General features: G+C 45.5%; 1 protein-coding gene across 4 annotated transcripts in view; it reads right to left on the reverse strand.

Annotated features, from left to right (window-relative positions):
* LOC106609601 (collagen alpha-1(VII) chain) overlaps nt 1–13361 on the reverse strand; it is a 100728-nt gene extending 87367 nt beyond the window's left edge. For 2 of the 4 annotated variants that reach the window (XM_082964048.1, XM_045698655.2), the window contains exons 1-2: nt 13061–13361; nt 4616–4817 (exon numbers count right to left, since the gene is read on the reverse strand). In XM_082964048.1, the coding sequence (XP_082820174.1) occupies nt 4616–4691 (76 nt within the window). In that variant the 5' untranslated portion in view covers nt 4692–4817; nt 13061–13361. The remainder of the gene's footprint in view (nt 1–4615; nt 4818–13060) is intronic. The other 2 variants (XR_014381208.1, XM_082964049.1) reach the window with 2 other exon arrangements.
* Nucleotides 13362–24246: the final 10885 nt, after the last annotated feature.

Genomic DNA, 24246 nt, shown 5'->3' on the forward strand with positions numbered 1-24246 from the left:
ATTCTCATTTACAGCAACAACCTGCGGAATATTTACAGGGGAGAGGAGGGGGGATGAATGAGCCAATTGGAAGCTAACAACCGTTAGCGGTGGAAATGCAAAACTGACCCACAATCAGCATCTCGGGCCAACTTCTCCCTGCTCCTCTCCAAACAGTGTTTCCCCATTCAACCACTAGGTGGCAGTATACCTCCATCAAATAGGGAAGGGGATACCTAGTCAGTTGCACATTCTTCCGCATTTAACCCAAACCCTCTGAATCAAAGAGGTGCAGGGAGCTTCCTTAATCGTAGTCATCGGTGCCTGAAGAGCAGTTGTTATTTGGGGTTAACTACCTTGCTCAGGGGCAGAACGGCAGATTTTTCCACCTTGCGGATTTGAACTAGAAATCTTTCGGTTAGTGGCCCAACACTTTTAACCGCTAGGCTACCAGCCTCGGCAGGTAATACATTTCCGTGGCCAACCTTCTGCTGTCACAGACAGCGCACCACAAGGCTCCTATGAATGTTTAATGCCACACAGGTGAGGCGTTGAGACCATCAATATTCTGAGCAGTCCAGCAATGACATTTTAGTACAGCGAAGAGGAAGGCTTGGAATAACAACATAAACAGCCTAAAGTGGGGCCAGCCCCCGCGTCCGCTCAAACACACACCGAGCGGTTGAATAGGTGTTGGGTCTCTTTGCATAACCACACACACACCTGTTTGAATGGTAATGGAGGTAAATGTGTGCGTTTGTTTGTGGACACACCCACTATATGAACCGTATTACTTGCTATATTAGCCACACACTCTCTCTCTCTCACACACACGAACACACGCACACACATACGAACAGTCTACACACACATTGTCCCTGTCAGTGCCCCAGTATAACCGTGACAGAATAGATTACAACAGGGAATAGACGATACGGTCCAGTGATTGTGCTCTATGTGATAACTCAGCCTCTCTCCTTTCCCCTTGTCCTCCCTCGCTTTTCTCTCCTCTTTTATCCTACCCTTCCTTGGCCGCCATCCCAGGATTCAGCGGGGGTGACATATGTCCCCGGCTCAACGCGGACCAGCACTCTGCTCCTGCTCACAAAACTATATCCTCCATTCTACAGTCAGGAGACTAAGTATCACAGGGAAGCGTTTTGGGGACTACACCGACATACTCCCTCCACTGCCTCTGGCCACACTGCCATGTAATGAGGCTGTGACGCATGCTAAAACTTTACAGGTCATGGGAAACGACAGTGTGAGTCATGACTGAGCACGGTTCCTAAGTCGAGCTTCACAAAGGCAGCAAACCACGCCAGGGCACGGAAAGTTCTTCCATTCGTTTAGTGTAATATGTAGTGTCAGTGTGAACGGTTTACCCTCCAAATGGAGGAAGAGAACAGGTAGACAGGTAGAACAGGTAGAAGGACTGGAGGATTGGCGGACGGACAGACAGACAGACAGACAGACAGACAGACAGACAGACAGACAGACAGACAGACTGACTGACTGACTGACTGACTGACTGACTGACTGACTGACTGACTGACTGACTGACTGACTGACTGACTGACTGAAGGATGAATGGACAGACAGACTGACTTAAGGACGGACGGACGAATGAACAAGCAGACAGGCAGATAGATAGACAAACAGAGGGGAAAAATGTAAATTGTCCAGACAGATAGACAGACTGAGGGGAAAAGATAAATTGTCCAGACTGTATACTGTGTCTGTACTGGCAGGTGAGAACCACATGTCTAGAATGGCTAGACAACACATGGTGAAGGGTCATTATAGTTCAGTACCTGTCCACTGTTGTCCACCTAGCTGCTACATATCATCATCTAACAATACAGTACAGTCATAGTCTATTCATTGTTCACTACATTCTAATACTGGAACATAATAACTTGGATCCATGTGTGAATCTTTGACAAAACAGAACAAGCCCCAAGAATGGCAACAGTCACTCCTTCAATGGTACCTTTCCATACAGGCTATAGTCTTGAGTTGGTTTCTCTAGTTTCAACACAGTGTATTTCACAAAATTCCATCTGCACACCATCTAAGTTCTACTTTGGGAAAATGGTAACATGAAAAAATATTTAAATGCATTTAATCTCACAGAACATGAGAGTCAGTGACGTTGGGGTTTAAATCAAGCCCACTCTAAAGCCTTCTGTCAGTCAAACACCGTAAGCATAAAACTATAGTACTGCCTGACCAGGACTCAACCTCAGCACCTTAGCCATTACACTGACAGGTCAGAACCTCTCAGCGAGGTTGTTAGGTGTTGCACAAATGTTGTTTCATTCCAATAGTTGGAAAGTAAAAATAAAATGCATCACTGGCTGCCAATCAGATTCCACCCCGAGAGTCAACCTTAGCCAGTTGATTGGCTAATTGAACCTTCCATGGCATCCAAGAACATCTGAAGCTGTGTACAGTAAACCTCTAGCAGACATGCATTTGATTTAGCTTGGCGTTTGAACTTTTGGGACTATGCCATTGGTTCCGATGTACCGGCCAAACCAAATGAAGCCCAGTTAAAGTAGTTGAACAGATTTGACATATGTATTTGACCCAGGTGTGATGTACAGTACCAAACCTAAGGCCAAGATTTGACAGTGGACTGTAGTCTGACAGATAGTGGTGAACAGGAGGCTCCCAGATGTTCAGAATGCCCTGTCTAAAGATGGAAGAGTGACTGAGTCTGCATCACTGTCTACCTGCCTAGTCCATCCAGGTGTCTAGACATACTGGACATACAGACATTATTTAGTCTAGCACTTGTGTCTGAAACAGATAGACGGAGCATGAGAGGAAGAAAGACAGGACGGAGAGAGAAGAAGGAGGACAGGATGGAGAGAGGAGAAGAAAGACAGGACGGAGAGAGAAGAAGGAGGACAGGATGGAGAGAGGAGAAGAAGGAGAGGACGGAGAGAGGAGAAGAAGGACAGGACGGCGTGAGGAGAAGAAGGACAGGACGGAGAGAAGAGAAGAAGGACAGGACAGAGAGATGAGAAGAAGGACAGGATGGAGAGAGGAGAAGAAGTACAGGATGGAGAGAGGAGAAGGGCAGGATGGAGAGAGGAGAAGGACAGGATGGAGAGAGGAGAAGGACAGGATGGAGAGAGGAGAAGAAGTACAGGACGGAGAGAGGAGAAGAAGGACAGGATGGAGAGAGGAGAAGGACAGGATGGAGAGAGGAGAAGGGCAGGATGGAGAGAGGAGAAGAAGGACAGGACGGAGAGAAGAGAAGAAGGACAGGACAGAGAGATGAGAAGAAGGACAGGATGGAGAGAGGAGAAGAAGTACAGGATGGAGAGAGGAGAAGGGCAGGATGGAGAGAGGAGAAGAAGGACAGGATGGAGAGAGGAGAAGAAGTACAGGATGGAGAGAGGAGAAGGGCAGGATGGAGAGAGGAGAAGGACAGGATGGAGAGAGGAGAAGAAGGACAGGATGGAGAGAGGAGAAGGGCAGGATGGAGAGAGGAGAAGGACAGGATGGAGAGAGGAGAAGTACAGGACGGAGAGAGGAGAAGGACAGGATGGAGAGAGGAGAAGGGCAGGATGGAGAGAGGAGAAGAAGGACATGACGGAGAGAGGAGAAGAAGAACAGGATAGAGAGAGGAGAAGGACAGGATGGAGAGAGGAGAAGAAGGACATGACGGAGAGAGGAGAAGAAGAACAGGATAGAGAGAGGAGAAGGACAGGATGGAGAGAGGAGAAGAAGAACATGACGGAGAGAGGAGAAGAAGGACAGGATGGAGAGAGGAGAAGAAGTACAGGACGGAGAGAGGAGAAGAAGGACAGGATGGAGAGAGGAGAAGAAGGACGGAGAGAGGAGAGAAGGACAGGACGGAGAGATGAGAAGTACAGGATGGAGAGAGGAGAAGAAGTACAGGATGGAGAGAGGAGAAGAAGGACAGGACGGAGAGAGGAGAAGAAAGACAGGACGGAGAGAGGAGAAGGACAGGACGGAGAGAGGAGAAGAAGGCCAGGATGGAGAGAGGAGAAGAAGGACAGGACGGAGAGAGGAGAAGAAGGATGGAGAGAGGAGAAGGACAGGATGGAGAGAGGAGAAGGACAGGATGGAGAGAGGAGGAGAAGGACAGGATGGAGAGAAGAGAAGAAGTACAGGACGGAGAGAGGAGAAGAAGGACAGGACGGAGAGAGGAGAAGGACAGGATGGAGAGAGGAGAAGGACAGGATGGAGAGAGGAGAAGAAGGACAGGATGGAGAGAGGAGAAGAAGGACGGAGAGAGGGGAAGAAAGGAAAGGGTAAGTGGGTGGTGGGGAGACACATATAACGAGATGGAGGGAGGGATGAGGGAGGGATGGAAAGAAAGAATGAGAGGAAGGGTTGGTGAGATACGGGGAGATAAGTAGAACAGGTAGAGACATCGTGAGGTATATAAGGAGGAACAGAGACGGAAAGAGAGAGGAGGGGGGAGAGACAGAGAGGGAGAGAGACAAAAAGAGAGAGAAACAGAGAGAGATAATGAGAGATGTTGAGAAAGCTGAGGAAAGGGAATGGTCAGGAGAGAAATGGTGAGAGGGAGGGGGGAGAGAGAGAGAGGCAGAGAGAGGGATGGAGAGAGAGAAAGAGAGGTCAAATCCAATACCTTCTGCCTGTTCAGTGACCGCCTGGTGGGAGAGAGACAGGGACAGCAGAAAAATCCACACGCAGGAATGGCCCATGCTCTGTCCTCCTCCTCTTTTATCCCTCCTTCTCCTCCTCTTCTCTCCTGTTCCTGGTCCTCTCCTCAGATCTCCTCCGACAGATCCACTCCTCTTTAAGATTCAGCTCAGACTCTTCTCTCTTTTCTGAAAGCAACAAAGTGAAAGAGTTAAACAAGGCCCATACATGAGTGTTTTCTATACAACACTATCACATGTTGAATCAGATTGATCCCAGGTCAGCATGTCAGGCCAGGAGGACGACATCCTCAAGGTCTGAGGGCCTTGGCCTTAGAAGTCTCAGGTAGGGCTATCTCTTCATGAGAGTATGATTCAGGATAATATCTGCTACACTGCTTACATATACCTATATTCAGCTGACTCATTTGTTTCCTACGCAGGAATCAACACCCTCCTCTAAGCAACTGAGAACCATCACGATAGTCAAATATTCACAAGATCATATCAAAGCCATGACATTTCAGATGGTGAATCCCGCACCTCCCTTTCAGTAGCTAACAGTCAGTGTGCTGTTTCACTCTGTTGAACACGGCTACCACATTGTGGAGCCCTAACGAATGTTCACTTTGGAAGAAACCTGGGCGATCAAGGCTTCACGGCAGGACTCCTGTTTGTGCACATGGCCATGAATATACTCCTGTCTACAATACGTCAGTACCAAGGTTGTTACTATGGAGACTGTTGACAGCTCCCTTGAAACAAGCTAAGCAATTAGGCACAATGAATATTCACCATCTCACAGTGAACAACACTAATATATTAAATCAAATCAACACCTGCTCTAAGCAACTGAAAACCATCACGATAGTAAAATATTCACAGTATTCATGAAATCATATCAAAGCCATGACATTTCAGATGGTGAATCACGCCTATCCCTTTCAGGAGATAACAGTCAGTTAACTACTCTATGGGTCTTTTTCCTGACAATGTAACCTGATCAAATGATGAGATAAAGTTATAGCCTATAACTAAGGCCCAGATATTTCCCAAGTCTACTTCCTGGTCCTGATCATTATGTTCCATATAGTCTAAACTGTATAACCATCCCCTCAGAATCAAGGTCCTCTGGAATGGGAGCCATAGCATCTACCTCAGCTTTGAGGCATACCTGGTCTGCCACGGTCCCCCAGACCAGAACACCTATCCTGGGGAAGAGATTAGTCGAGCCCCCTGCCCTGAAGCCTTCTCCCACTCATAGCCCTGGAACTCACATACCAGGTCTGATTAATCCCTGAGCTAGGCTAAGACACCGTAGCTAATTGTTTCCTGTGTGTGCGTGTGTGTGTGTGTATGTGCGTGTGTGTGTGTGTTGAGTTTGATCGTGACACCAAAGAAAATCTGTAATAACAGACATCTGTGTCCAGTTCTTATCTCCACCTGTAGGTACGCATCTGTGTCCACGTGTGTGTGTGTGTGTTTCTATGTGTGTATTTGTGTGTGTATGTGTATCTGTATATATGTGTGTCCATCTGTGTGTGTGTGTGTGTCAGTGTTTCTTTGTGCGGTCCCTAATCTACAGTCTAATAGATTGCAGGTTCTTTGTGACCAGACCATGAAATATGGTTTCCTTTGCATTAAAATACATGTCACGGCCATGCACTATAGCAATACATTTCAAAGTGGAGAAGTGTGTCTGGTGAAAACCTAAGCATTCCTCCCAGTAATCAGGTCTGAGAAAGGATACGTATTAACTGTCTATGAAGGTAAATTGGGTCTGCATTCCAAGGTTAATGATTGTTTCCACCAATCTCTCCCTTCAGGAGACTTGTCCATGCGCGCGCGTGCGCACACACACACACACACACACACACACACACACACACACACACACACACACACACACACACACACACACACACACACACACACACACACACACACACACACACACTAAAACGTGACTGCGCACACACAAACACACACTCCCTTCAGAAGAGAAAGTGCATGCATTCCAGGTCATGGAGTCCCAGGAAGGAGAGCGCAGCCTCAAGGCTACTCTACATTCCAGGTCATGGAGTCCCAGGAAGGAGAGCGCAGCCTCAAGGCTACTCTACATTTCAGGTCATGGAGTCCCAGGAAGGAGAGCGCAGCCTCAAGGCTACTCTACATTTCAGGTCATGGAGTCCCAGGAAGGAGAGCGCAGCCTCAAGGCTACTCTACATTCCAGGTCATGGAGTCCCAGGAAGGAGAGCGCAGCCTCAAGGCTACTCTACATTTCAGGTCATGGAGTCCCAGGAAGGAGAGCGCAGACTCAAGGCTACTCTACATTCCAGGTCATGGAGTCCCAGGAAGGAGAGCGCAGCCTCAAGGCTACTCTACATTCCAGGTCATGGAGTCCCAGGAAGGAGAGCGCAGCCTCAAGGCTACTCTACATTCCAGGTCATGGAGTCCCAGGAAGGAGAGGGCAGCCTCAAGGCTACTCTAGATTCCAGGTCATGGAGTCCCAGGAAGGAGAGCGCAGCCTCAAGGCTACTCTACATTTCAGGTCATGGAGTCCCAGGAAGGAGAGCGCAGCCTCAAGGCTACTCTACATTTCAGGTCATGGAGTCCCAGGAAGGAGAGCGCAGCCTCAAGGCTACTCTACATTCCAGGTCATGGAGTCCCAGGAAGGAGAGCGCAGCCTCAAGGCTACTCTACATTTCAGGTCATGGAGTCCCAGGAAGGAGAGCGCAGACTCAAGGCTACTCTACATTCCAGGTCATGGAGTCCCAGGAAGGAGAGCGCAGCCTCAAGGCTACTCTACATTCCAGGTCATGGAGTCCCAGGAAGGAGAGCGCAGCCTCAAGGCTACTCTACATTTCAGGTCATGGAGTCCCAGGAAGGAGAGCGCAGACTCAAGGCTACTCTACATTCCAGGTCATGGAGTCCCAGGAAGGAGAGCGCAGCCTCAAGGCTACTCTACATTCCAGGTCATGGAGTCCCAGGAAGGAGAGCGCAGCCTCAAGGCTACTCTACATTCCAGGTCATGGAGTCCCAGGAAGGAGAGCGCAGCCTCAAGGCTACTCTACATTCCAGGTCATGGAGTCCCAGGAAGGAGAGCGCAGCCTCAAGGCTACTCTACATTCCAGGTCATGGAGTCCCAGGAAGGAGAGCGCAGCCTCAAGGCTACTCTACATTTCAGGTCATGGAGTCCCAGGAAGGAGAGCGCAGACTCAAGGCTACTCTACATTCCAGGTCATGGAGTCCCAGGAAGGAGAGCGCAGCCTCAAGGCTACTCTACATTTCAGGTCATGGAGTCCCAGGAAGGAGAGCGCAGCCTCAAGGCTACTCTACATTTCAGGTCATGGAGTCCCAGGAAGGAGAGCGCAGCCTCAAGGCTACTCTACATTTCAGGTCATGGAGTCCCAGGAAGGAGAGCGCAGCCTCAAGGCTACTCTACATTCCAGGTCATGTAGTCCCAGGAAGGAGAGCGCAGCCTCAAGGCTACTCTACATTCCAGGTCATGGAGTCCCAGGAAGGAGAGCGCAGCCTCAAGGCTACTCTACATTTCAGGCCAATTGGAATTTTCTATCTGCTTTGCTGACGTGACATTAAAGGTGATTCTGCAAAGACAACGCTTCAGATACATTTAAATGACAACATTCTGATCCTTAAGAGTGTGTTGACGCACCCCCTGCGTCAATCTAAGTAACATAATGAATAAAGTTTAAGCTGGAGATATCAGGGTTTTTATGGGCTGCGTCTCAATCCACCACATCCGCGTATGTCGGCCTTCCTCATCTGCGGTGGGAGGAGTCACAAAGGGGTTCTAAAATATCAAATAGCTAAATGATCCATGGTATGACCATCTTAAAACAATTCCATGTGTCAGCTTAGTAAAAGCCTCCAAAACGGCTTATACTTTTAGAGGTTTTAAAAGGTCAATAGATTAGCGATGGTGAGGTTGTGATTTTAGATGGCATTTATAGTATCTCTGTATTTTTGCCTTTCCCTATAGTAGGTGTGTGTGTGTGTCAAGTCTGTCTTAGCTCAGCTAGTAAATACAGATACCAGATAGAGCTACACCTCCCCCTTAAACCCTCACCCCATCTCTGAATCTCTCTATCAAAACATCCATCCCTCCATCAAAACATCCATCCCTCCATCAAAACATCCATCCATCCATCCATCAAAACATCAATCCCTCCATCAAAACATCCATCCCTCCATCAAAACATCCATCCCAACCATCAAAACATTCATCTCTCCATCAAAACATCAATCAAAACATCCATCCCTCATCAAAACATCAATCAAAACATCCATCCCTCCATCAAAACATCCATCGACACATCCATCAACACATCCATCCCTCCATCAAAACATCAATCAAAACATCCATCCCTCTATCAAAACATCCATCCATCCATCCATCAAAACATCAATCCCTCCATCAAAACATCCATCCCTCCATCAAAACATCCATCCCTCATCAAAACATCAATCAAAACATCCATCCCTCCATCAAAACATCCATCAAAACATCAATCAAAACATCCATCCCTCCATCAAAACATCAATCAAAACATCCATCCATCCATCCATCAAAACATCAATCCCTCCATCAAAACATCAATCCCTCCATCAAAACATCAATCCCTCCATCAAAACATCAATCCCTCCATCAAAACATCAATCCCTCCATCAAAACATCAATCCCTCCATCAAAACATCCATCCCTCCATCAAAACATCAATCAAAACATTCATCCCTCCATCAAAACATCCATCCATTAAAGCATCCATCCCTCCATCATATTATCTATCCCTTCATCAAACATCCATCCATCAAAACATCCATCCCTCCATCAAAACATCCAACCCTCCATCAAAACATCCATTCTTCTCTCAATCAAAACATCCATCCCTCCATCAAAACATCAATTGAAACATCCATCAACACATCCATCCATCCATCAAAACATTCATCCCTTCATCAAAACATCGATCCATCAAAACATCCATCCCTCCATCATATTATCTATCCCTTCATCAAAACATCCATCTGTCAAAACATCCATCCCTCCATCATATTATCTATCCCTTCATCAAAACATCCATCCATCAAAACATCCATCCATTCATCAAAACATCCATCCATCAAAACATCCATCCCTCCATCAAAACATCCATTCATCAAAACATCCATCCATCAAAACATCCATCCCTCCATCAAAACATCCATTCATCAAAACATCCATCCATCAAAACATCCATCCCTCCATCAAAACATCCATTCATCAAAACATCCATCCATCAAAACAGAGCTGCCAGAGGTTACACAGCATACCCAAAAGATACACAGCACCTCTCCATTCACATACCAATCCAAGCCAGTCCTGTCTCTGCTTGTATCCTGCTACATACTTTACATGTTAAAGTATAGAAACTTGAAGTTGTAGAAACCTGACATCAGCTTAAGATCAGTAGGATCTTAATTTAGGCAGTTTGCTACAACTGGAATATAATCCTGCAGCAACAGGAAATGTGAATTATTATGTGGATTATAATTAATGGACATTTTTGTAGTGGTTGATACATTTCTTGTTAGGGAAAATTAAGTCAGAAATTTAAAAGTGAAAATTACAAACTTTAGAAGCCTTTTTAAACAGTAAGGCAAACTGGTTTGCAACAAGAGCATACTTTTACAGTAAGGGCTGGTTTTCCGGACCCTTCTTCCTAGACTTAAAAGCTCAATGGTGAGTCTCCATTGAAAGTGCTTTTTTCCTCTCCAGGAGTGGGTTTAATCTGGGTCTGCCTTCTGAGTCGTCTGCTGAATAAAGTACATCTCTCTGTGTAAAGTAGGTTCATGTACTAATTCTGGGTTGGTGTTGCAGAGGTGGAACTTTCCCCAAGTCAGACTGTGAAGACATCTGTAGCTCATTGCAGACATAGTAAGATGGTTAGAGTGTCAACTGATGTTCCCTGAGGTCACAGGGGAGAAAATCAAAGATGGCGGCTACGTCACAAGGGGTCAAAGCATGTGTTAGTCAATAGGACCCTCTGCTACTTACAACTTCACCAATAGAACCCTCTGCTTCTTTCAACTTCACCAATAAAACCCTCTGCTACTTACAACTTCACCAATAAAACCCTCTGCTACTTACAACTTCACCAATAGAACCCTCTGCTACTTACAACTTCACCAATAGAACCCTCTGCTACTTACAACTTCACCAATAGAACCCTCTGCTACTTACAACTTCACCAATAGAACCCTCTGCTTCTTTCAACTTCACCAATAAAACCCTCTGCTACTTACAACTTCACCAATAGAACCCTCTGCTACTTACAACTTCACCAATAGAACCCTCTGCTACTTACAACTTCACCAATAGGACCCTCTGCTACTTACAACTTCACCAATAGAACCCTCTGCTACTTACAACTTCACCAATATAACCCACTGCTTCTTTTAACTTCACCAATAGAACCCTCTGCTTCTTTCAACTTCACCAATAGAACCCACTGCTTCTTTCAACTTCACCAATAGAACCCACTGCTTCTTTTAACTTCACCAATAGAACCCTCTGCTACTTACAACTTCACCAATTATCCAGATATAATACTTGAGCTAAGATTGATTAAGCTGCCTAATGGAACCAAATACATAGTCCTGAAAGTGCAAACTCCAAGCTAATTCAAGCGCGCTTCGAATACCTGCAGGCATTTGAAAGTACTTGACATATTATGTACTGTACTGACCCAGGTCTGCAATGATGTAAGTGTACACTTCTATGGACTCTTAATCAGCAATGGACCAGGCCTCACTCTGAAGATGCAGAAGGGGTATTTTTGCAAAGGCTACACTCACAAACAGGTCAGCAGCACTCAGCAACCTTTGACAACGTCCCTGCAACGCTCTCACAATGCAATCACTTGTGTCCAGCCTGGCAGCCTCACCTTGCCACTGGAGAGGGTATTGTGTCTGTCTGGCCCCAGTTAGTGTATTACAGCTCAGAGTGGATTAAAGGTAGAGGACATAAACATGGTTTCTCTCTCTCTCCAACTTAATTTGTCTTTCGCTACCACTCCCCTGCTATCTCTCCCTATATAATACTCCATCTCTCTCTCTCTACATTTGGAACCAGATGCCCTACAAGTCCAACCGCATGTCAGCTATTTCTACATAATGGCATTTTCCACATCACAGAGGATTATCCCTGTAGGTGTGAAATTGGGAGCAGTGAAAAGGCCACACACACACACACACACACACACACACACACACACACACACACACACACACACACACACACACACACACACACACACACACACACACACACACACACACACACACACACACACACACATAGGGTAGAAACACAAGTGTGTGTGTGTGTGCCTGCCTCAAGCTGTAGTATCTATGTGATTCTCAGAAATTGGGATATGTAGTATTATCAAGACAGAGACATGCACACAAAGTGCACACACACACACACACACACACACACACACACACACACACACACATAGACATACAATCCATAATATTAAAAAGTAATGAATCATTAAGATTCCATTTTATCACCACTTCCTAATGCTAGTTATTCTATACAGACATGTCTTTACATGGGGAGTTCCCTATAGTACACTCCAGTCTCATCACATTATGCTCCAGCTCTCAGACACAACAGGGACCTTCATGTGCTCCTGCTATCTAGAACCTTTAAGGGTTCTTCGGCTCTCCCCATGGGAGAACCTTTTGAATAACCCTTGTTGGTTACAGGAAGAAACCTTTTGAGTTCCATCTAGAACCCAGTCTACAGAGGGTTCTACATGGAACCAAAACGTGTTCTACTGTGTGGACAGTCAAAGAACCCTTTTAGAACCCTTTTTTCTAAGAGTGTTCCTGTGCAGGCATCCCCTCTACACCAGTGTGGATGTGGCAGTAGCAGCAGCAGCATGCAACAGGTTATTTACTTTAATGCTACAATGCACTTTCCCCTTCCCTCAGACATTGTGTTTAAAAGCATGAGTAATGCTGAGAATGCAATGAATTCCTGAACATAAAGTGGGGGAAAGGCTCCTTAAACACATTATATAGATATAAATGCTTCCATTTTCTGCCAAAGCCTTTTCAGCTGCATTAGCTCTGCTAGTTTCTCTCTCTTTGAAAACTATATTGAGTGGAACGGCGCATTCAGAAAATAACCGTTTCCAAATTTGTTCCACAATTACCAGACTGTAGCTGGGTGTTAACTTTAGAACTGGCAGAGACAGTGGGTGTCTCCCAGATGACACCCTATTCCCTATATAGTGCACTACTTTTCTAATCAAATGTAGGTAACTTTGTAAAGAGTAGGGTGCCATTTGAGACATAGCCAGTAAGAGACAGTGAAAGTAGTGGCCCACTCACAGAGCCCCTAAAAGCTTCTTGCTTACCTCTCCAGGGATAGGACACATCCTCTTGTTCTGGCAACTTGTTCTGGCAACTGCTGCGTGCTGCTCTCTACGGGTTGCCAGGTTGTGAGAGAAAAAAATCCCTGAGAAAAAGTTTAGAAGTGCCCACAAGGGAGAAGAAAGAATCCGAGATTGTATTGTATTATATTCCGTAAAATAAGTAGTTGCAACACTCACATACAGTAGATTGTGTACTGTGTGTGAGATAAGGAGTGTGTGTGGGTAGGTAGAGTGAATGAATGAGAACAGTTAGAGAGGGGGTGCATGGAGCTGCTGTAACCTGTTAGCTCACACTCTGACAGAGAGAGCGAGAGAGAGAGAGAGAGAGAGAGAGAGAGAGAGAGAGAGAGAGAGAGAAAGAGAGAGGGTGTTATTTATGTGTGTGTTTCTTGACCCTGACAGGAATGTATTACTACCTTTTACCTCCATTGACTCATCCTCTGTCTCTCTTCTCCCTTCTTTCTCTGTCTCTCTTCTCCCTTCTTTCTCTGTCTATCTGCTCCCTTCTTTCTCTGTCTCTCTGCTCCCTTCTTTCTCTGTCTCTCTTCTCCCTTCTTTCTCTGTCTCTCTGTTCCCTTCTTTCTCTGTCTCTCTTCTCCCTTCTTTCTCTGTCTCTCTGCTCCCTTCTTTCTCTGTCTCTCTGCTCCCTTCTTTCTCTGTCTCTCTGTTCCCTTCTTTCTCTGTCTCTCTTCTCCCTTCTTTCTCTGTCTCTCTTCTCCCTTCTTTCTCTGTCTCTCTGCTCCCTTCTTTCTCTGTCTCTCTGCTCCCTTCTTTCTCTGTCTCTCTTCTCCCTTCTTTCTCTGTCTCTCTTCTCCCTTCTTTCTCTGTCTCTCTGTTCCCTTCTTTCTCTGTCTCTCTTCTCCCTTCTTTCTCTGTCTCTCTTCTCCCTTCTTTCTCTGTCTCTCTGCTCCCTTCTTTCTCTGTCTCTCTGCTCCCTTCTTTCCTGTCTCTCTTCTCCCTTCTTTCTCTGTCTCTCTGTTCCCTTCTTTCTCTGTCTCTCTTCTCCCTTCTTTCTCTGTCTCTCTGCTGCCTTCTTTCTCTGTCTCTCTGCTCCCTTCTTTCTGTCTCTCTGCTCCCTTCTTTCTCTGTCTCTCTTCTCCCTTCTTTCTCTGTCTCTCTTCTCCCTTCTTTCTCTGTCTCTCTGCTCCCTTCTTTCTCTGTCTCTCTGCTGCCTTCTTTCTCTGTCTTTCTGCTCCCTTCTTTCTCTGTCTCTCTTCTCCCTTCTTTCTCTGTCTCTCTGCTCCCTTCTTTCTCTGTCTCTCTGCTCCCTTCTTTCTCTGTCTCTCTGCTCCCTTCTTTCTCTGTCTCTCTGCTCCCTTCTTTCTCTGTCTCTCTGTTCCCTTCTTTCTCTGTCTCTCTGCTCCCTTCTTTCTCTGTCTCTCTGCTCCCTTCTTTCTCTGTCTCTCTGCTCCATTCTTTCTCTGTCTCTCTTCTCCCTTCTTTCTCTGTCTCTCTGCTCCCTTCTTTCTCTGTCTCTCTGCTCCCTTCTTTCTCTGTCTCTCTGCTCCCTTCTTTCTCTGTCTCTCTGCTCCCTTCTTTCTCTGTCTCTCTGCTCCCTTCTTTCTCTGTCTCTCTGCTCCCTTCTTTCTCTGTCTCTCTGTTCCCTTCTTTCTCTGTCTCTCTTCTCCCTTCTTTCTCTGTCTCTCTTCTCCCTTCTTTCTCTGTCTCTCTGCTCCCTTCTTTCTCTGTCTTTCTCCTCCCTTCTTTCTCTGTCTCTCTTCTCCCTTCTTTCTCTGTCTCTCTGCTCCCTTCTTTCTCTGTCTTTGTGCTCCCTTCTTTCTGTCTCTCTTCTCCCTTCTTTCTCTGTCTCTCTGCTCCCTTCTTTCTCTGTCTCTCTCCTCCCTTCTTTCTCTGTCTCACTGCTCCCTTATTTCTCTGTCTCTCTGCTCCCTTCTTTCGCTGTGTGTTCCTAAAGATGATAAGAAGGAATGAGGACAACCCTGGATTTTCCACACTTAGTCTCAGACAGAGTAGTACAGCATTGACAGTAGGAACTATGCAGTACCTAAGGATAAACGCACCAGTGGGGGTGTGTGTGTGTGTGTGTGTGTGTGTGTGTGTGTGTGTGTGTGTGTGTGTGTGTGTGTGTGTGTGTGTGTGTGTGTGTGTGTGTGTGTGTGTGTGTGTGTGTGTGTGTGTGTGAAATCATGCATTGGAGTCAATGACAGATATGTACTGACGTTTCTAGTAAGGATTTAGCCCTGGGAGACCCTCCATGGAGCAGGATCAGTGAATTAGCCAGGTGACACTCTGAAATATCCAGAAACCACAGTCCCACTTCATTAATACATGTATGACTCTTTCCTCAGCCTTAGCAGACATATACATCATCCTAATCTAGAAAACCAACAGTTATTGTTAATCAAAGCTGGTTAAACAAAGAGTTATACAGATACAATGTATTATTATCAGGGAATCAAGGATCCCTCCACGTCTTGTTTCTTCCTTTCCGGGAGGTGTTCCATCCTTGCTACTTTGATGCTGCTTGCTCTTTGGGGGTCTAGGCTGGGTTACTGGCACTTTGGGAATAATGTATTTGGGTAAATAAGGCTTTAATTTGATTTGGGAACCCAAATGAACTTCAGGAGAGCTGTAACAGTATGATTAACAAGAAAACACACAATGAAATACAACAGAGATATCTACTGTAACAACACTCATCCCACTCTAATGTATACCTGCATTTACATTGTAGTCATTTAGCAGAGACTCTTATCCAGAGCGACTTACAGGAGCATTTAGGGTTAAGTGCCTTGCTCAAGAGCACAGACAGATTTTTCACCTAGTCAGCTCGGGATTCAAACAAATAAGGTTGGTGAAGCTATGTACCTGGTATTATAAACTGGGTGGTTCGAGCCCTGAATGCTGATTGGCTGACATACCACGGGTATGACAAAACATTTATTTTAACTGCTCTAATCACGTTGGTAACCAGTTTATATTAGCAATAAGGCACCTCAGGGGTTTGTGGTATATGACCAATATACCACAGCTAATGGCTGTATACAGGCATTCTGCGTTGCATCGTGCATAAGAACAGCCCTTAACCGTGGTATATTGGCCATATACCACACCCTCTCATGCCTTATTGCTTAAATATACCTCTGTTTAAAGGCCATATTCCCACGCATTAAATCAGCAAAACAGGAATCAACACTGTCTTCAAAAATACCAGAGGATGAAAAAGTTAACAAATCAATCAAGTTTTGATGAGCAGCTAACCCTTTCTGCAGGATGCTGTTTGACAAGCCGAGGTAGATCAGTGAAGTCATCGTTAATGGCCGACAGCAGGAATGGGGCTACTGGGTTTATAGGGGCTCGCCAGCTGTCAGCCATGACACGCTATAACTCAACACATACTGGTCACAGACCCTGACAGAACCTTCTCTCTGGCTGCGTCCTAAATGGCGCCCTATAGGTCCTATTCAAAAGCAGTACACTATACAGTGGCTTGCGAAAGTATTCACCCCCTTGGCATTTTTAATATTTTGTTGCCTTACAACCTGGAATTAAAATAGATTTTTGAGGGGTTTGTATCATTTGATTTAGACAACATGCCTACCACTTTGAAGATACAAAATATTTTTATTGGGAAACAAACAAGGAATAAGACAAAAAAAAACAGATAACTTGAGCGTGCATAACTATTAACCCCCTGTCACGTCCTGGCCAGTATAAGGGTTAATTGTTATTGTAGTTTGGTCAGGACGTGGCAGAGGGTATTTGTTTTATGTGGTCCGGGGTGGTGTTTTGGTAAATGGGTGTTTGATTTAGTATTTCCGGGTTTTTTGGTTTATGGTCTATGTTTATGTATTTCTATGTGTAGTCTAGTAAGTGTGTTTCTATGTGGAGTTAATTGGGGTGGACTTCCAATTGAAGGCAGCTGTGTGGTGTTGCCTTTGATTGGAAGTCCTATATTAGTTGGGTGTGTTTGTCTGTGTGTTTGTGGGAAATTGTTCTGTGTTTAGTCTTGTGTCTTGCCAGACTGTCAGTGGATCGTTCGTTTTGTTGTTTTTGTGTTCGTTTTGATTTAATAAATGTTCAAAATGAACAAACACAATCCTGCTGCATTTTGGCCCTCCTTCACCGACGATACCCGTGACACCCCCCCAAAGTCAATACTTTGTAGAGCCCCCTTTTGCAGCAATTACAGTTGCAAGTCTCTTGGGGTATGTTTCTATAAGCTTGGCACATCTAGTCACTGGGAGTTTTGCCCATTCTTCAAGGCAAAACTGCTCCAGCTCCTTCAAGTTGGATGGGTTCCGCTTGTGTACAGCAATCTTTAAGTCATACCACAGATTCTCAATTGGATTGAGGTCTGGGCTTTGACTGGGCCATTCCAAGACATTTAAATGTTTCCCCTTAAACTGCTTTAGCAGTATGCTTAGGGTTATTGTCCTGCTGGAAGGTGAATCTCCATCCCAGTCTCAAATCTTTGGCAAACAGGTTTCCCTCAAGAATGTATTTAGCGCCATCCATCATTCCTTAAATTCTGACCAGTTTCCCAGCCCCTGCCGATGAAAAACATCCCCACAGCATGATGCTGCCACCACCATGCTTCACTGTGGGGATGGTGTTCTCGGGGTGATGAGGTGTAGGGTTTGTATACATAACGTTTTCCTTGATGACCAAAAAGCTCAATTTTTTTCTCATCTGACCAGAGTACCTTCTTCCATATGTTTGGGGAGTCTCCCACATGCCTTTTGGCAAACACCAAACATGTTTGCTTATATTTTTCTGGCCAATCTTCTATAAAGCCCAGCTCTGTGGAGCGTACGGCTTAAAGTGGTCCTATGGACAGATACTCCAATCTCCGCTGTGGAGCTTTGCAGCTCCTTCAGGGTTATCTTTGGTCTCTTTGTTGCCTCTCTGATTAAAGCCCTCCTTGCCTGGTCCATGAGTTTTGGTGGGCAGGCCTCTCTTGGCAGGTTTGTCGTGGTGCCATATTATTTACATTTTTTAAGAAAGGATTTAATGGTGCTCCGTGGGATGTTGAAAGTTTCGGATATTTTTTATAACCCAACCCTGATCTCTATAACCCAACCCAATACTTGTCCACAACTTTGTCCCTGACCTGTTTGGAGAGCTCCTTGGTCTTCATGGTGCCGCTTGCTTGGTGGGGCCCCTTGCTTAGTGGTGTTGCAGACTCTGGGGCCTTTCAGAACAGTTGTATATATACTGAGATAATGTGACAGATCATGTGACACTTAGATTGCACACAGGTGGACTTTACTTAACTAATTATGTGACTTCTGAAGGTAATTGGTTGCACCAGATCTTATTTAGGGGCTTCATAGCAAAGGGGGTGAATACATATGCATGCACCACTTTTTATTTTTTTATTTTTTTCATTTCACTTCACCAATTTGGACTGTTTTGTGTATGCCCATTATATTAAATCCAAATAAAAATCTATTTAAACTACAGGTTGTAATGCAATAAAATAGGAAAAACGCGAAGGGGGGTGAATACTTTTGCGAGGCACTGTATAGGTAACAGGGATCCATTTGGGATGGGACCTCTGTCTCTCAGCATCATGGGTGACACTACAAAAACTGCTCCTATTTAGATTCAGTGAACCACTTTGGATTTAACTTTAGCTGTTAAAAACATGAAAGTCATTCAGTCTAATGCACGAGAAGCAGAAGAGGACAAGGAACATGGAGATTTCCATCTTATCACAGATGTTGATATTGGAAAAGTACACCCTCTATATCCACATCTATTGCCCCCTGAGTTCAAAGTTCCTTGGTTCTGGGAAAGAGCTGTAAACAAAGAAAAAGGCGGGAAGAGGCCCTCTTTCCACTGGCACTGACTTTGCGGATAAATACTTAGTTGGGGGAAAATGTACTTGATACGATTGTGATGTGTTGTTGTCTCACCTAGACATTTTCAGATGAATGCACAATTTTATTTATTTATTTATTTTATTTCACCTTTATTTAACCAGGTAGGCCAGTTGAGAACAAGTTTTCATTTACAACTGCGGCCTGGCCAAGATAAAGCAAAGCAGTGTGACAAAAACAACAGCACAGAGTTACACATAAACAAACGTACAGTCAATAACACAAAAGAAAGAAAAATCTATGTACAGTGTGTACAAGTGTAGAAAAGTAGGGAGGTACGCAATAAATAGGCCCTAGAGGCGAAAAATTATTACAATTTAGTATTAATATTGGAGCGATAGATGTGCAGATGATGATGTGCAAGTGGAGATACTGGGGCGCAAAAGAGCAAGAGGGTAAGTAATAATATGGGAGTGAGGTAGTTAGGTGTGCTATTTACAGATTGGCTGTGTACAGGTACAGTGATCGGTAAGCTGCTCTGACAGCTGATGCTTAAAGTTAGAGGGAGATATAAGACTCCAGCTTCAGAGATGTTTGCAGTTCGTTCTAGTCATTGGCAGCAGAGAACTGGAAGGAAAGACGGCCAAAGGAAGTGTTGGCTTTGGGGATGAACAGTGCAATATACCTGCTGGAGCGCGTGCTACAGGTGGTGTTGCTATGGTGACCTGTGAGCTGAGATAAGGCGGGGTTTTACCTAGCAGAGACTTATAGATGACCTGGAGCCAGTGGGTTTGGCGACGGATATGTAGCGAGGGCCAGCCAACAAGGGCATACAGGTCGCAGTGGTGGGTAGTATATGGGGCTTTGGTGACAAAACAGATGGCACTGTGATAGACTGCATCAAATTTGCTGAGTAGTATTGGAGGCTATTTTGTAAATGACATCGCCGAAGTCAAGGATCGGTAGTGTAGTCAGTTTTACGAGGGTATGTTTGGCGGCATGAGTGAAGGAGGCTTTGTTGCGAAATAGGAAGGCAATTCTAGATTTAACTTTGGATTGGGGATGCTTAATGTGAGTCTGGAAGGAGAGTTTACAGTCTAACCAGTCACCTAGGTATTTGTAGTTGTCCACATATTCTAGGTCAGAACCGTCCAGAGTAGTGACGCTAGTTGGGCGGGAGGGTGCGGGCAGCGATCGGTTGAAGAGCATGCATTTAGTTTTACTTGCATTTAGAAGCACTTGGAGGCAATGGAAGGAGTGCTGTATGGCATTGAAGCTCGTTTGGAGGTTAGTTAACACAGTGTCCAAAGAAGGGCCAGATGTATACAGAATGGTGTCGTCTGCGTAGAGGTGGATCAGAGAATCACCAGCAGCAAGAGCGATATCATTGATATACACAGAGAAAAGAGTCGGCCCGAGAATTGAACCCTGTGGCACCCCCATAGAGACTGCCAGAGGTCCGGACAACAGGCATTCCGATTTGACACACTGAACTCTATCTGAGAAGTAGTTGGTGAACCAGGCGATGCAATCATTTGAGAAACCAAGGCTATTAATTGTCTGCCAAGGCTTTTAACTAACTATACGTCACTCTGGATAAGAGCATCTGCTAAATGACTAACATGTAAAATGTCAACGTAAGAGAGGGATAGGAGGGACAGATAGAAGGGAAGGGGGAGGGAGTTCCCTGAGCACCATCAACTCAGTACCTCTACCTTCTATAGCCTGGCCTAACGGTGTCTGACTGAACACCCTCTACCTTCTATAGCCTGGCCTAACGGTGTCTGACTGAACACCCTCTACCTTCTATAGCCTGGCCTAACGGTGTCTGACTGAACACCCTCTACCGTCTATAGCCTGGCCTAACGGTGTCTGACTGAACACCCTCTACCGTCTATAGCCTGGCCTAACGGTGTCTGACTGAACACCCTCTACCGTCTATAGCCTGGCCTAACGGTGTCTGACTGAACACCCTCTACCTTCTATAGCCTGGCCTAACGGTGTCTGACTGAACACCCTCTACCTTCTATAGCCTGGCCTAACGGTGTCTGACTGAACACCCTCTACCTTCTATAGCCTGGCCTAACGGTGTCTGACTGAACACCCTCTACCTTCTATAGCCTGGCCTAACGGTGTCTGACTGAACACCCTCTACCTTCTACAGCCTGGCCTAACGGTGTCTGACTGAACACCCTCTACCTTCTATAGCCTGGCCTAACGGTGTCTGACTGAACACCCTCTACCTTCTATAGCCTGGCCTAACGGTGTCTGACTGAACACCCTCTACCTTCTACAGCCTGGCCTAACGGTGTCTGACTGAACACCCTCTACCTTCTAAAGCCTGGCCTAACGGTGTCTGACTGAACACCCTCTACCTTCTATAGCCTGGCCTAACGGTGTCTGACTGAACACCCTCTACCGTCTATAGCCTGGCCTAACGGTGTCTGACTGAACACCCTCTACCTTCTATAGCCTGGCCTAACGGTGTCTGACTGAACACCCTCTACCTTCTATAGCCTGGCCTAACGGTGTCTGACTGAACACCCTCTACCTTCTATAGCCTGGCCTAACGGTGTCTGACTGAACACCCTCTCCCTCTACCTTCTATAGCCTGGCCTAACGGTGTCTGACTGAACACCCTCTACCTTCTATAGCCTGGCCTAACGGTGTCTGACTGAACACCCTCTACCTTCTATAGCCTGGCCTAACGGTGTCTGACTGAACACCCTCTACCTTCTATAGCCTGGCCTAACGGTGTCTGACTGAACACCCTCTACCTTCTATAGCCTGGCCTAACGGTGTCTGACTGAACACCGCTGGTGTCCTACTGCTGACCCCCTGGACACTTGGGGAGAGGTCAGTAGCAGCTACCGCCCACAACCATTAAACCTTCTCAATTAGAACAATTGAAGCATACGCAACAATATTCCACATAATACCTCTCCAATTTCCACACAACTAGACTAAAAAGACTGTCATCAACTGCCATCTTAATCAAATGCTGCCATCAAGCAGCTTTAGCGACTTTGCCGAAGTTTAACCGAGCAAAGGAACATATTACATTAAAACCCTGTAACACCCATTCATTTATACTTTAGTTAAGGATAATTTATGTATTGAGCGCAATTATAGCATCAGCAAATGGCTAGGTGTGCATCCCAAATGGCACCCTATTCCCTATGGGCCCTGGTCAAAAGTAGTGCACTATGAAGGGAATAGGGTGTAATTTGGGATGCAGCTAAGGTATGATCTGAATAAAAGGTGGTATACCGCTAGTGGGGGTATTCAGTTGGGGAGTATTAACCAGGCTTGTCTCTCTAAACCCACAACTAATTAAATGTGGCCAAATCCCCCAAGTCATCAGTTGTGCTGTAAAAGTGAGCTTTGATTACATTCACGCTGCAGGCCAAGGAGAAAACAACCATGTGCATAGGAAGTAGGGAACAGTTCCTGCACGAGAAGCCGGGGAGAGTGGGGGTGTAAGGGGTAAATTACCAAAGCTATTGGGAGGGGTGTGTCTATGTCCGTGTGTGTGTGAGCACGCATGTGTGTGTGTGTGTGTGTGTGTGTGCATGGATTCGTGAGTGTGTGTATGCATGTGATGGTATGGTGTGTGTGTGTGTATGGGGTGGAAGGGGAAGGTCTGTCATTCATTAGCCAACTCTTTTGACACTGTGCAGTAAAAACATCCATAGCGTCATAGGTAATTGGCTTGTTTTTACAGGAAATATGGCCCTGACACTCACTTTCTCTTTCACATTCCCTCTCACAGGAACACGCACACACACTTTCACTCTCTCCCCCTCTGTGACCCTAAAGCAAAGGGCAGTGAGCAGCCATCCTCGGCTATCTCTGACAGTCACTCAAACCCAGCCACCATAAATGGTAAAAAAAACCTGCATTATCTATCTACAGCTACATTAATACTAGCCAGGCCTGAGATTATTTACACAGCCAACTCAGAGCCTGAACAGAAGCTATCTATTCATATTCGGCTTGGAACGCCCTGTCTATTCAGCATTCAGGCCCCACAGGCTTTTCAACCAAACAAACCCTCTAATTTGATGAAGTATATATTTAATGTAATTCTGAAATCTTAGTTTCTCTCCTCTTACTCTTTTCTGTGCTCGGCTGCTTCCATCAGAGCGGTTATGAATCAAACATTACTTTCGCCAGAAGTTCTGCAGCACAGGATTTAATTGTGTGATTTTTCATACAGCACTTTAATTATGAAATGTTGAAGTTTCAGCCTGAAACTTAGAGTGGATGATTTTTTACACACGGTTAAGTTTAATTGGGGCAGAGCTGAGAGTACACTCTGGAAAAAAAGGGGCTATCTAGAACCTAAAATGGTTATTTGGCTGTCCCCAACACTTTGAAGAACCATTTTTGGTTCCAGGTAGAACCTTTTTGGTTTGAGGTAGAACCCTTTTGGGTTCCATCTAGACCCCTTTCCACAAAGGTTTTTACATGGAACCCAAACAGGGTTGTACCTGGAATTAAAAAGTGTTGACCTATGGGGACAGCCGAAGAATCCCTTTGGAACCATTTTTTCTAAGAGTGTATAGATAGAAGATGGAGAGAGAGAGAGAGGTCATGTTCTGGACTGGAATATATTAAGAGCAATTGAACTTTGACACTCAGGTTGTGAACATGAATTCACAGTTATAAGTCTATGTTATTATACTTATCTATTGGTTTAGGATTTGTGCTAGATCCTCTATGGCAGACTCAATAAAACACATGTTATGTCAAGTGTAATAGGCTGATATTGTCATGTGAGACGGTGCAGCTGTACTTGTGATTGTTGCAGCATTGCCCTGTGATGTGAGTGGTGGCACTCCTGTGAGAGTCTTACACCAGGAATACAGGAAGTCTCCCCTGCGGCTAACATGATTCTGACACACTTTCACCAACCACACACCCAGAGTGCTGTGCCCACTCCTGCCAACTACAGAAGAGCCAGGCTGTGCCAACCCACAACACATACCAATATACTCTAAACGCACCCGCGCACACACATGCATACACACATAAACTCAGCAAAAAAAGAAACGTCCCTTTTCAGGACCCTGTCTTTCAATGATAATTTGTAAAAATCTAAATAACTTCACAGATCTTCAATGTAAAGGGTTTAACCACTGTTTCCCATGCTTGTTCAATGAACCATAAACAATTAATGAACATGCACCTGTGAAAGGGTCGTTAAGACACTAACAGCTTACAGACGGTAGGCAATTAAGGTCACAGTTATGAAAACTTAGGACACTAAAGAGGCCTTTCTACTGACTCTGAAAAACACCAAAAGAAAGATGCCCAAGGTCCCTGCTCATCTGCATGAACGTGCCTTAGGCATGCTGCAAGGAAGCATGAGGACTGCAG

The sequence above is a fragment of the Salmo salar genome, chromosome 17 (genome assembly GCF_965601325.2).
Source record: "Salmo salar chromosome 17, fSalSal1, whole genome shotgun sequence".
In the NCBI taxonomy this organism is placed as follows: domain Eukaryota; kingdom Metazoa; phylum Chordata; class Actinopteri; order Salmoniformes; family Salmonidae; genus Salmo; species Salmo salar.